The sequence below is a fragment of the Fundulus heteroclitus genome, unplaced genomic scaffold, assembly GCF_011125445.2.
Source record: "Fundulus heteroclitus isolate FHET01 unplaced genomic scaffold, MU-UCD_Fhet_4.1 scaffold_42, whole genome shotgun sequence".
NCBI classification, from domain to species: domain Eukaryota; kingdom Metazoa; phylum Chordata; class Actinopteri; order Cyprinodontiformes; family Fundulidae; genus Fundulus; species Fundulus heteroclitus.
The window spans coordinates 2,152,303-2,167,080 of NW_023396835.1; the positions used below are offsets into that span (position 1 = coordinate 2,152,303).

At 46.6% G+C, this 14,778-nt stretch overlaps 2 protein-coding genes across 2 annotated transcripts in view; both read right to left on the minus strand.

Moving 5' to 3' along the window:
• The window catches only part of LOC118560306 (trichohyalin-like), a 190,389-nt gene that overhangs the window by 147,748 nt on the left and 27,863 nt on the right, over positions 1-14,778 (minus strand). The window lies entirely within an intron of this gene.
• Positions 12,644-14,511, minus strand: LOC118560323 (E3 ubiquitin/ISG15 ligase TRIM25-like). The gene has a single exon (XM_036131262.1). The coding sequence runs from the start codon at positions 14,509-14,511 to the stop codon at positions 12,844-12,846; it is 1,668 nt and encodes a 555-aa protein (XP_035987155.1). The 3' UTR covers positions 12,644-12,843.

Genomic DNA, 14,778 nt, shown 5'->3' on the forward strand with positions numbered 1-14,778 from the left:
ACTGTGTTGCCACATCACACATCTGCGACGGACCCCTCTGAGTTCCCACGTCGGACGTCTGCGACGGACCCCTCTGGGTTCCCACGTCGGACGTCTGCGATGGACCCCCCTGGGTTCCCACGTTGGACATCTGCGACGGACCCCCCTGGGTTCCCACGTCGGACGTCTGCGATGGACCCCTCTGGGTTCCCACGTCGCACGTCAGTGATGGACCCCTCTGGATTCCCACGTCGCACGTCAGTGACGGACCCCTCTGGGTTCCCACGTCGCAGGTCAGAAGAGGCAGGTCCTCCTGGACCACCTCTCTGGACTTGGGCAGAGGCAGATCCTCCTGGACCCCCTTGTTGGGCTTCACGGGAGCCGAGGCGTCGGCCGGATCCTCAGGGACAGACTCAGGAGCCGAGGCGTCGGCCAGACCCTCGGGGACAGACTCAGGAGGCGAGGCATCGGCCGGACCCTCTGGGACTGGTTTAGGTCGGCTGTAGAAAGCCTGGAGGGCTGACCTATAATGTCCCTCAACCTCCTTTAATTTTTTCTCCAGCTCCTCTGAATAATGACTGAGAAGAGCCTCCCTGAGGCGTTTAATTATGGGTGCAAACGTCCTTATCTTACTCTCCAGGAGCACATACTCAGAGTCATTAACACCACCAGGGGGAGCTGTGGGCAACTCCAACGCGGGAGGAGAAAGAGCGGGGTCTGTCAAACAGGAAGTGGCCTGTGGTTGAGGTTCGGCCACAGACAAAGCCCGAGCTGGCTCCTCGACCCGCTGCGCGGTAATAGTGGACGGAAGAACAGCAGGTAAACGTCTCCTCCTTCGGCGGCGAGACGGCGGACCTCGCAAGGAGGCAGATGCCTCCTGACAGGACGGACCCGCTGAAGCCGGTGGCGACCCTGACGTCTCCATGTTAGGAGAGGGAAGCTGAGCCGGTTCCGGAAAAAGATCCGGGCGAAGCTCCCGCACCACCTCCTCTTCGATCTCCAGAAAAAAAGACGGATCCAGGTGGAACGGCGGTGAGGAGGACTGACAGAAGTCTGGTGAGCGACTGATTAAACTGTGGGAGGTGAGTGAAGCGCTGGTTGGAACAAGCATAGCTCCTCCAGGAAGGAGAAAACGTCTCGGCAGAGAGTTCATTTGGCCAGAACGTACTGTGATGATTTAGAAGAACTCAATATAAGCCGGACATGGAGCTGATGCTAAAAGATTTATTGCACAGATGATGGGTCCTCCAGACGCAGACAAAAGGCAAAAAGCTGAGACAGACTCGAAAACAGGACAGATTATGTTGGGCAAACAGACAGAAAAATCAAACTCAGGCTGCAATGCTATTACCCCAGGCATGAGAGCAGTGGCGGCTGGTGCTAAAAAAACTGAGGGGGGCGCACACAAACAAACAAATGAAAAACAAACAAAGCAAATCTTAAAAAATAGCACTATTTGAACATGAATTTTGCCCTCCTTTCCTTCTGCCCAGCAAATTTCTCAATTATATTCTTAATTGTTAAAGTCAGTCATCTCTGTGACTAGTCTTTCCTCCATTGACAACATGGCCAATGCATGCAGCCTGTCCTGAGTCATTGAGTTTCTCAGAAAAGTCTTGATTCTTTTCAGAGTTAAAAAGCACCTTTCAGCTTTCAGCTGTGGTCATGGGTCTGGTGAGGAGGATCTTCAAGAGCGTGACAGTTTCTGAAAAGACTTGTTCTAGATTGTTTTCCTGATTTTAATAACATTTGCTGCCATTTTTAAGGCTGTGTTATGAAATGTGTTACAGCATTTTTGTGGGACAAGATTATACAAAATTCAGTAACCAAATGTTTTATTCCCCATTACCCATAAACTTCAGTACAACTTAAATAATAAAATATCTTGCTGACAAACATTACATCAACATACCTACACAGCATAGACACAACTAAAGGTATTTCTAACTACAAAGCACATCTTCCTAATATATTAAATAACATTACAATAAACCAGTGTAACAGTGATTTTCCACAACAACTCACCTGCAGCAATCCTTTCATGTCTTCTACACTGAGTGTCCAACGCCTCTTCACTGGCTGACTACTACCTACACTGCTTTATCCAACCATGGAGTGGAGTAATTCACTTGCCTGCTGCTGAATTTGTAAATTAAGACGATCCGGTCCAAGCTCCTTTATCCTGTTTTTTTCTTCAAGTGAACGCTTTGTAAAAGCATTTTTTTGTAAAGACAAAACAGAATTTTCTCTCATTTTGAAACTACTCAACTTTGCAAGCATAACCGTGAATCAACCTAACGAACTGCAGCTGAGCTGAGTCGAATCGGGGATTGTCCAATCACACAATGTTTTTAAAAAAATTAGCCAGTACTGACACTCTACCAGTAATGACGCAACAGAATAGGTGTGTCCGGGACGCAGAGCAGTGCGCCCCTATGCAAAACCCTAGATAACCAATTAAAAGTCAGCCTCAGATCACATGCTTGCCCAAGTTCCTGCGCCTACATTCACTCCCATTAGACCGGCGCCCTGCACATAGGAAAGGAGGAAGTGTGCACAATGTGAGCAAATAAATAGAATTATGTATTTACTATTTTAATAAATTCTAACATGTCTATTGGACACACAGTATGAATAAATACATTTCTAAGTACTTTGCAGTTCAGAAATCATTTATTATCTAAACGATTTAAAGGGGGCGGCGCCCGAGCGCCCCCTACTGGCCAGCCGCCACTGCATGAGAGTGAACGGGTGAGGAGTGACGTTCTGGCACTGGAGACTGATCAGAACGGAGTATAAATAGAGATGATAACACGTGAAAACACTGAAGGCTAATTGCAGACGGGGTGGAGAGTAAACAGGTGTGCTGAGTAAAGATTAGATCAGCTCCAGTGCCAGAAACGTTACAAAATGTGATGTGAATGTAGACAAAATGGTATAGGATCCTATTGGATCATTTGAGATATACGTTTATTCAGTTGTTAAACTACCAGTAAAGTGTAGCAACAAAAGCACAGGTGAGGCTCCCTGAGGGAGGGAAAAAAGCACAAATCATTTTTTTCTTCTCCAGCTAAAGAAAACTCTTTAGCCGATGACATTAAAGGTCTAATGACAACCAATATTTTTTTGTTTCAAATAAGGTAGCAGCAACTGGTTATTAAATTTAAGAACACAGATAAATAATTTTTTGCACATACATTTATGATAGACTTACAGAGGGGCAGCCAAAGCTCTGACATCAAACCATCGGAGTGAGATGCTTACTCTGACAACAAGTTAGATGTAGGATGGGCGCACAGAAAATTAGAGATTTATTCAGATTAAATGCTAATCACAGCAAGATGCAATAGTTTTTCATTGGCGGATGTCGCGCATGGCAGCTACATTTGATTAAGAGTAACGGCAGCGTGAGGATGAATCCAGTCCGCCATCATAAAATAATGTTTGGGTCATAGTTGAATTCTGTCTTAGTTTAGGTTCTGTTTTGGGTTTTGTCTTAGTTTGGTTTCTGTCATTGTTTGGGTTTTGTTTTGGTTCTGTTTGCACTTCTCCTTAGTTCATCTGTTCACCTGTCAGCATCGGTCGGCTCATTTCACCTCAGTCACCAGCCAGTCCTATTCTGCTCTCATTCATCAGCCATTGGTCAACCAGCTCAGTTTGCAGTCACCACCCTATCAGTTTGTCCCCTGTCACCAGTCACTAACCAATTAGACCTTTTCACATTCCAGCCATTAGTCACCAACCAATTAGTTTGGTCTATCCCTAGCCACCACCCTTCCTCTGATCAGTGTCACCTGTCACCTGTAATTATTCTTCACTCCAATTCACCTGTCCCCTGTTCTATTTATACCTGCCTCACTCCTCTGTTCTCTGCCAGATTATTATGAGCCATTCGGTGAGTCTTATCCAGCATCTTATTTCTGATTGCCTGGTGATTCCAACCTGATTTCCCTCTAGACACCTGAGCTAGCTTGTTCCCGATTAACCTGTTTTGCCTGCCTGAGTCTGACTTTTGGCTCGTGTTACCTGATCTGAGTTTTGTCCCTGAACTATCTGAGCTTGCTTGATCCCTGTCTGTATCCTGCCTGTTGTGTACCGAACCGGACCTGTTGTATTCAGACTTGGATCTGTTCCTTTACTCTGAGCCCAGATTCTTATGTGGACTGTCCTGCTGTTCTGTCCACCCGGTTTTGGACTAGGAAATGTGAACTTATCAGCCAGTCTGTCATTGCGGTTCTGCCCGCTACCCATCCAAAAATAAACCTTCTTTAACTAACGTTCTGCTTGTCTGGTTGAATACTGGGTCCTTCTGTCCTAGTTCATGACAATTTGGGTAGTTGCCTGAACATAAATGTAAAAATGCTAATTATTTTAGGAATAAATGATTACAAACAAAGTTTAACTAAATAAAGTAGAAACTAACATTTAGCTGTCTGGATGAGGCTCACGTAAAAAACTTTTAATGTCATGTCAGACGCAGTATGCCAGAGTTAGGCACAGAATATTACAGTTTGTCGTTGTCACGGACGTATCAGACAGAAAGTGAAGTAATATTAATAAATATTAAATATTAATTTCAGCTAAATATGCACACACACACACACACAGCGGAGGAGAGATCGAGCTGAAGTGACTTAAGTTATATATTTGCCCCCTAGTAAATAGGGCAGGTGGTCATTATTGTATAAGTATTAAAATATAAAAGCATTCCAGCACATGCTGGGGCTGAGGGATACCACATCACATGTGGTATCCCTCAGCCCCTCTGGTCGTTAACCATCCCCGTAACTTCTAAATAAAAAATTTAAAATTTCAAAATAACTTACCGAAAATCCTCGCTCTCATGTCATGTTCAAAACATTCTTCTTCGAAATGGTTGCTGCATATGACGTGTTTTCTCTCTGGCCAGAAGTTAGATGGCAAATCCGCTCTCTTCAAGTTGGCAATCCAGCGCCGAGCCCGGTGGCTCATGAATCGGGAAGTTCAAATAAGCAATATTTTTTCCACTTTTACCAGTTGTGTTGGAACATCCGATGGCCATGCACGTGGGCATTGTTGCTTCAGCAATAGCTCTTGGGAATGTCAGCGGTGAAGTCCTCTGGAAATCCGAAAAAATTATTGATGATCGCAGCTGTGTAGAACGGCTCCTATTGACTTTGCATGGAAAGAGTGGAGAAATGCTGTCGACGCTTCCGCTTTTCTACGTCGCAGGATGTGATGTCAAACGCCCCTTACTGCCCAAATATGGGCAGTAATGTCAGCCCCCATACACAGTGATTCAGACGACAATTTATGTTTTTATTTTCGTATTGATTAAAGATAAGTTCATTAAATAACCACGAACGTATTAGTTTTAGTTATAGCTAATGATACCCTGATTTTTCCTTGTTGACCGGACTTCCCCTTTAAATACATTAGGGGGAACATTGAGCAGCACTCTGGCTCCTATTGAAGCTGAGTTTGTTCTGAACTTAGCAGAAGAAGAAAATCTGAGCTTTTATCTTGCTCTGAAATGGCAGGTGCAGAAATAAACAAGTAGTGATTGTTAAATAGTTAAATAGTTGTTGTTCAGAGGGACAGAGGACAATAAGCGCGCTTTTATCAGGAGGTTTTCTTCCTCCTTCAGGCAGAGAGCTGCTGTGATTGGTGGAGGAGAAACAGGTTTTTATCCTGATGCTGCAGTAAGAGCAGAGCTGAGCTGCTCCTCTAAAACCTTTCTGTCATTAATTATGAAATCAGAGAAAATTAAGAACAGATAAGACAATAAAATAGCTGCAGAACCACTCTTTATTCATCCAGGATGTTTCCTTCAATCATTTCCAGGTGAGAATTAGTGAAGTGAAACAAAAACTGGATCAAAAGGAATCAATTGGCCGAAGAGGATGAAAGAAACCATAAATATTACTAAACTATAATAACAGTAAATATAAATATAAACACTGTATCAGCTGAAGGCCTTAGTCCTTTGTGAAATAAATGACAATGACGATTACAAAACCAGGAAAAAGGGAGAGTTTGGTTCTTTAGATGAGACAGTGGTTGAACAAAGCTTCTGAGTTCAAGAGCAACTTTCATCAGACACAACGAGCAAACTCTGTTCCTGCAGGGATTACTCAGGCTGCTACCAATAAAAACAACCACATAAAGCTTGTTTCTTTTTCATTTATTGTAATGAATTGTGTATGGAGAACCCAAATGTTAGCCGGACACCGAGCTGAAGCTTAAAAAGGGGTTTATTGACAAAAAGGTCCAGGGGACAAAAGAACTGGCTTCAGGTAAACAACAAAGCAAACTCCAAAAACAGACGAACCAAAAGCTAAACGGGCAAACGGGCAGGCAGGCTAAACTAAAACAGTCAAGGGGAAAAGTATTCTTACCGGGGAACTTGAACAAGAGGATATCACGAGACGTCCTGGCAACAAACCGAAAACTAAAGCGGGCTTAAATAGATGAACGGAACAGAAGAACAGGGCGGGACTAATTAACCAAAACAGGTGGAAATAATAAACGGAGCACACAGACTAATAAACCTAAGGTAAAAAGCAAGACAAAGACTGAACAAACACTAGCTGAAATAAAGACTAAAACCGGCTAAGGATAAATCCAATACAAAACAAGAAAGCAGAAATAAAACCTAAGACAGAAAAGTGGCTAAACTGAAAGAAAATAACCTGAACGACAACAGAACGTTACATTTATAGCAGCTAAAAAACTCAGTCTAGAGGCAAAGGACTGCAGCATGTTCAGTATCGTTATTAGATGGAAGTAAATTAAATTTCTTCTGCTGTTGTATCAAACTTCAACTATTTCTGGGCGGGGCTAAGTCCCCATATTTCAGGATCCTAACAACCCTCTGGTGCAGCATTGATCACTACTGAAACACACACGTGTCTCTGAGACTACTTTCTTTTTCTAGGGTTTGTTTTCCTTTATACTAGAGCAACATTTGCTGAAATTATACCTTAAATCTTAGCTGATGGGGTTATAAAGTAAAATATTATCAACTGTTTGTCTGATCTTATATTTTAGCAGCTTTTAAACAGAACTAAAAACAGCTGAACCCAAGGCTTCACAGAGAAAATAACCTCAAAGGAATGAAAATGACATTTATTTTCATTAAAAACAGAATCTATTCATCTACTCAGAATCCTTGTAGTGAAACATGAATGGTTCCTGCCAACAAACAGTAACAGCATCTCAAACATGACCAGCTTCAACAATCAGGGTTCAGTTCAGCGCCATCTGGTGGTGGTTTGTTGAATCACAGGGGCAGCCTGGGGACCCATCAGTTCTGCTTTATTTCTAACATCTGTTTTCAGATGACTTTTAGCGCTCGCTTGGAATTAAATCACTGGTGTCATCCATCAGTATTCTGCAGAAATGCAACATCTGGTCCTGATTTTTTCCAGGTTGTCCTTTATGGAACTGATGGGGGAAAGATGGCGTCCTTTTAGGGTGCTGCTCTTCAGTCAATGCTCACATTGTTCCCTGTAGAATCCAGCAGGACATCAACAGAACCACTGGTCTGAGTCCAGGAGTCTCTGGCACCGTCCATAGTTCTGACAAGGATTATGTGTGCAGACAGGCGGCTTCCTGGAGACATGGATGGAAATCCTTCCACCACTAGTTGACCAGAAGCACCAACTCCATGAAGCAGTTCTGACACAAGTTGCCTTGTGTGCTGTGGTGAAACCAATCAGTTTCCAGCAGAACTGGTTGAGCACCACCGTTCCCCAAAAAGCTGCAGGAGAACAAGTTGTGTCTGCCAATTTATTTTAATGCCACATTTAAACGTCTTTGTGAGGTTTTCATGCAGAGATGGGCGGTCCACTGTCAGCTAGCGCTACAGATTGTGCTCTCTGGACTCAGCTCCTGAGTTTTATAGTAGCTGGTGAATATCTCAGCAGTCATTGGCTCCATCTAAATAGCCTTAAAGCTATAGTTGGTAATGATGGAGAGCTAGCATGATGTGAAAGTGGCATCTCCTCTGAGATCCACCTCCTCCTCACCTTCTGTCAGCGCTCCATTCAAAACCCCCAGCAGAAGCCAGCAGGGAAGAGGAGAGCTGACTCAACCATTTCAGCACATTTTGGAGCTCAACCAAAGAACCTCATGTCTGAATCAGCTGGAAGGAAACTTCTCCTTGTCCTCTTCTCTCTTCTTCTTCTGCTAACACGCTATTCATTCAGTTTAATTTATATAGCACCAATTAACAACACACGTCCAACAAACAAGTGGGAGAGCCTAGACCCACCCAGGCCCACCCATCAAGGACAAATACACTCATTTCATAAAGATTTTACTTCATTTAGTTCCTTTTTGCAGTGAATATTGATGCACTGATACAGGATGGTCTATTTCTGGTAACATTTAGACATTAAACAATATTTTAATCATCCGTCCGTCCGTCCGTCGTCTTCCGCTTATCCGGGGTCGGGTCGCGGGGGTAGCAGCTTTAGTAGGGAGGCCCAGACGTCCCTCTCCCCAGCCACTTGGGCCAGCTCCTCAGGAGGAACCCCAAGGCGTTCCCAGGCCAGCCGGGAGACATAGTCCCTCCAGCGTGTCCTGGGTCTTCCCCTGGGCCTCCTCCCGGTGGGACGTGCCCGGAACACCTCTCCAGGGAGGCGTCCAGGAGGCATCCTGACCAGATGCCCGAGCCACCTCAACTGGCTCCTCTCGACGTGGAGGAGCAGCGGCTCTACTCTGAGTCCTCCCCGGATGACTGAGCTCCTCACCCTATCTCTAAGGGAGAGCCCAGACACACTACGGAGAAAACTCATTTCAGCCGCTTGTATCCGGGATCTCGTTCTTTCGGTCACGACCCAAAGCTCGTGACCATAGATGAGGGTAGGAACGTAGATCGACCGGTAAATCGAGAGCTTCGCCTTTTGGCTCAGCTCTCTCTTCACCACAACGGATCGGTACAGCGCCCGCTTCACAGCAGACGCTGCACCAATCCGCCTGTCGATCTCCCGCTCCATCTTCCCCTCATTCGTGAACAAGACCCCAAGATACTTGAACTCCTCCACTAGGGGCAGGACATCCTCCCCAACCCGGAGAAGGCACTCTACCCTTTTCCGGTTCAAGACCATGGTCTCGGATTTGGAGGCACTGATTCTCATCCTGGCCGCTTCGCACTCGGCTGCGAACCGCTCCAGTGAGAGCTGTAGATCACGCCCTGATGAAGCCAATAGGACCACGTCATCCGCGAATAGCAGAGACGCAATCCTAAGGCCACCAAAGCGGATCCCCTCAACACCTTGGCTGCGCCTAGAAATTCTGTCCATAAAAGTTATGAACAGAATCGGTGACAAAGGGCAGCCTTGGCGGAGTCCAACTCTCACCGGAAACGAGTCCGACTTACTGCCGGCAATGCGGACCAGACTCTGACACCGGTCGTACAGAGACCTGACAGCCCTTATTAAAGGGTCCGGTACTCCATACTCCTGGAGTACCCCCTACAGGATCCCTCAAGGGACACGGTCAAATGCCTTCTCCAGATCCACAAAACACATGTAGACTGGTTGGGCAAACTCCCATGCCCCCTCAAGAATCCTGCTGAGGGTATAGAGCTGGTCCAGTGTTCCACGGCCAGGACGAAAACCACACTGCTCTTCCTGAATCCGAGATTCGACTATCCGACGGACCCTCCTTTCCAGAACCCCTGAATAGACCTTACCAGGGAGGCTTAAGAGTGTGATTCCTCTGTAGTTGGAACACACCCTCCGGTCCCCCTTTTTAAATAGGGGGACCACCACCCCAGTCTGCCAATCCAGGGGAACTGCCCCCGATGTCCACGCAATGTTGCAGAGCCGCGTTAACCAACACAGCCCCACAACATCCAGAGCCTTAAGGTACTCAGGGCGAATCTCATCCACCCCCGGAACCTTGCCACCGAGGAGCTTTTTAACAACCTCGGCAACCTCAGCACCAGAGATGGGAGAACCCGACCCAGAGTCCTCAGGCTCTGCTTCCTCAATGGAAGACGTGTTGGTGGGATTAAGGAGGTCTTCGAAGTATTCCGCCCACCGACGCACGACGTCCCGAGTCGAGGTCAGCAGCACACCACCCCCACTGTAAACAGTGTTGGTACTGCACTGCTTCCCCCTCCTGAGACGCCGGATGGTGGACCAGAATCGCTTCGAAGCCGTACGGAAGTCTTTCTCCATGGCCTCTCCGAACTCTTCCCACGCCCGAGTTTTTGCCTCGGCGACCAGCCGAGCCGCCCGCCGCTTCGACTGCCGGTACACATCAGCTGCTTCCGGGGTCCCACAGGCCAAAAAAGCCCGATAGGACTCCTTCTTCAGCTTGACGGCTTCCCTCACCGCTGGTGTCCACCAGCGGGTTCGAGGGTTGCCGCCACGACATGCACCGACAACCTTGCGGCCACAGCTCCGACTAGCCGCCTCAGCAATAGAGGCGTGGAACATGGTCCATTCAGACTCAATGTCCCCCGCCTCCCTCAGGGCGTGTTTAAAGTTCTCCCGGAGGTGGGAGTTAAAGCTCCGCCTCACAGGGGACTCCGCCAGACGTTCCCAGCAAACCCTCACAGTGCGTTTGGGCCTGCCCGGTCGGACCGGCTTCCTCCCCCGCCATCGGAGCCAACTCACCACCAGGTAGTGGTCGGTGGAGAGCTCCGCCCCTCTCTTCACCCGAGTGTCCAAGACATGCGGCCGCAGGTCAGATGAAACGACAACAAAGTCGATCATTGAACTGCGACCTAGGGTGTCCTGGTGCCAAGAGCACATATGGACACCCTTATGCTTGAACATGGTGTTTGTGATGGACAATCCATAACGAGCACAGAAGTCCAACAACAAAACACCACTCAAGTTCAGATCAGGTGGGCCATTCCTCCCAACCACGCCCCTCCAGGTCCCACTGTCATTGCCCACGTGAGCGTTGAAGTCCCCCAGCAAAACGAGGGAGTCCCCAGGAGGGGCACTCTCCAGTACCCCTTCCAAGGACTCCAAAAAGGGTGGGTAATCTGAACTGCTGTTTGGCGCATAAGCGCAAACAACGGTCAGAACCCGTCCCCCCACACGAATGCGGAGGGAGGCCACCCTGTCGTTCACCGGGGAAAACCCCAACGTGCAGGCACCGAGATGGGGGGCAACAAGTATGCCAACCCCAGCTCGGCGCCTCTCACCATGGGCAACTCCAGAGTGGAAGAATGTCCAGCCCCTCTCAAGGAGACTGGTTCCGGAGCCAGAGCGGTGCGTCGAGGTGAGTCCGACTATCTCTAGTCGGAACCTCTCAACCTCGTGCACAAGCTCAGGCTCCTTCCCCACCAGAGAGGTGACATTCCACGTCCCAAGAGCCAGCTTCTGCAGCCGAGGATCGGAACGCCAAGGTCCCCGCCCTCCACTGCTACCCGTTACACATTGCACCCGACCCCTTTGGCCCCTCCGACAGTTGGTGAGCCCATCGGAAGGGGGACCCATGTCGCCTCTTCGGGCTGAGCCCGGCCGGGCTCCATGGGCAAAAGCCCGGCCACCAGACGCTCGCCAACGTGCCCCACCTCCAGGCCTGGCTCCAGAGTGGGGCCCCGGTGACCCGCGTCCGGGCGAGGGAACACGAGGTCCAATAATTGTATTCATCATAAGGGGCATTTTGGGCTGCACTTTGTCTGGTCCCTCACCTAGGACCTGTCTGCCTTGGGTGACCCTACTAGGGGCTTAAAGCCCCTGACAGCATAGCTCCTAGGATCATTGGGACACTCAAACCCCTCCACCACGGTAAGGTGGCAGCCCAGGGAGGGGAATATTTTTATATATTTTAATCAGTCATACTTTATTTATTGAGCATTTTTCAAACAATAAAACTGCTTATACAGAAATGGAAATAAGACTTTTCAGGGTTGGGACGGTCATGCAGTCACGCCGCTGCAGTACTGTGGAAGGTATGTTTATTTAAATAAAAGGTAACTTGATAACTGCTACAATTATGATGTCATCTTGGTAATATTTCTCTCAATAAGCAGCAGTGTAACTTCAAGTGCCTCTGTTGTGCTTTGCTATGATGCTCTGCTTAGCAGCCAAGGTTAGGGCAGTTAGAAGGCCAAGTTTTTTCAGCTCACTGCTGTGAAAATGCTCATGTTAGGCCTCTTTCTAAAAGCTGACATCTCACTAAATTCAGACGCTTCATGGATTTAAAAGTTGCTTTTGATGGAAGTCAGAATAGAAAATTAAGCTTTTAGAAGCTTTAGCTGTTAGTTTAGACTTATGTTACGGTTACTGTACTGTCCACAGAGGTGGGAAGTAACTAGTTGCATTTACTCAGTTACATTTACTTTAGGAACTTTTTGAACAAGATGTACTTTTTGGAGTAGTTTCTTTGTCCGTAAATACTCTTTTTCAGCTTTCATATTTCCTTATGCACACATATATCTTATCGTAAAAATATAACAATCATACATTATTTAGTTTTACCTGGAAAGATTCCTAAATAAATAAAATTAATTGACATGATTCCGAGTAGTATGTGATTTATTTAGATTTTAACACAGAAATAAAACTTTTTTTTTTAATTTTACGTAGAAATAGTTTTTGAAATAATTCAGATTAATTCTCATGATTCTGAGATATGTTTGATTTATTTAAACTTTCAACAGAAAAAAAATTAAACAATTAAACAATTAAGAAATATATATTCTGGTGCTGATCAGCTGGTTTAGAAAACAATGTTGAGAAATGAACAAACCCAACAGAACCAGAACATCAATTCTGAAGGAAAACAAATGCTGACAATCTCTGACTATTGATTTCTTTGCAGTTTAGACATTAAACAACAACCATCAAGAAAATAATCTGCTGGAGATTTAAAAACCAGAATCAAACTCACTGAACCTTCAGTGGATTCTGTCTATTTGGGTTTACAGAACTCAGCAGAACCTCCAACGCTCCAATAAACATAAACTCCAGCATGTAGCGGCTGAGTGAAGGTGGTCTGGACTCTGTGGAGGAGAGTCATGGTTTCAGAGACGCTGTAGAAGGACAGAATACCTGCTCTGTGATCCAGGTACACTCCTACTCTGGAGGAACCAGGACCTGAGATGGAGGTCCAGATGTTGTTGTGACCAAATTGATAACCTCCTTGGTAACAATATAATGCCCAAGATTTGTCATTACCTCCAAATCTACATTCATTCCCTCTTCCTGCTCTGCTGATATTCTTGTATGCGACTGCTACATCAACTCTCTCTCTCCTCTCCACCTCCCAGTAACAACGTCCAGTCAGACTCTCTCTACTCAGAACCTGAAGCCAATAAGTGAATCTGTCTGGATGACTAGAATAAGACTGAGGTTGTTTCATCCATGTCACCTTCCTGTTCCCCTCTGATAGTAACAGACGACTGTGTGCTGTGTTTGAATCCAGTGTGATTTCACATGAATATCTCAAGAATCCAGCTCTGCTCTTTGGTTCTCGTTCTGACAGTAAAACATCCACCTCAGTGAGTCTCAGTGAGATGTTTGTCCATGCGTCTCTCAGGATGTCCTGTAGTTGATCTCTGAGCTCTGACACAGCTGCTGTCACATCCTCAAAGTAGCTCAGAGGACGGATCTTGATGCTGGATGAGTGTGTAGACTCACTGAGTGCTGACAGTGAGGGGTAGTTGTGGAGAAACTGGTTGTGATCCTCTGTGTCTGAGAGCTGCTTCAGCTCAGCGTCTTTCCTCTTCAGCTCAGTGATCTCCTGCTCCAGCTTCTCCTGAAGCTCTTTGACTCGACTCCCTTCAGTTTCCTGCTGGGATCTGATCTGCTGCTTCACATCAGAGCTTCTTTTCTGGATGAGACGGATCAGCTGAGTGAAGATCTTCTCACTGTCCTCCACTGTTTTATCAGCAGAGTGCTTGATGGCCTCCAGCTCCTGTTGAAGCAGCTTCACATCTTTCTCTCTGTCCTGGATTCTCTGCTGGATGTTTTCTCGTCTCACCTCCAGCTCTCTCTGCCTCTCAGTCCTTTCTGCTGCAGCTGACACTGTGTCGTGGCCTTTATGTTCATCCACAGAGCAGAGATAACAGATACACTTCTGATCAGTACGACAGAACATCTTCATCACCTCATCATGACGAGAGCAGATGTTCTCCTGGAGGTTCTTGGAGGGCTCCACCAGCTTGTGTTTCTTTAGTGGAGCCACATCATAATGAGGCTGAAGGTGTTTCTTACAGAAAGAGGCCAGACAGATTAAACAGGACTTGATGGCTTTCAGTTTTCTTCCAGAGCAGAAATCACAGGCCACATCTTCAGGTCCAGCATAGCAGAGATCAGCAGGAGCAGCTTGGAGTCCAGTCTTCTTCAGCTGCTCCACTAAAGCTGCTAACATGGTGTTTTTACTCAGCTCAGGCCTCGGTAGAAAAGTTTTCCTGCACTGAGGGCAGCTGTGGATTCCTTTGTGATCCTCTTCATCCCAGAAGTTTTTAATACACTTCATACAGTAGCTGTGTCCACAGGGAATAGCCACCGGATCCTTCAGTAGATCCAGACAGATCGAACAGGACAAGGTTTCTCGGTCCAGCTGGTTCTGCTCCATTTCTCCTCTTGTCACAGTGACTGTGTGAGTTTCATTTCCTGAAAACAGCAACAGCTCTGATCTACGAATCACGTGTCAGAGCAGAGAGGCTGCAGCCAATCAGCTTTCACCTCCAGCAGATGCTCCACCAGCTTCAAGGTGTGTCTGAGAGCAGGAAGAACAGGGAGGGTTATCAGGTTTTACAGCCTGCAGAATAAGGAGCAGGGCCTCATTTATACTACATTGTATGGAATCGATACTAAAAGTGTACATACACCAAGAAATAAG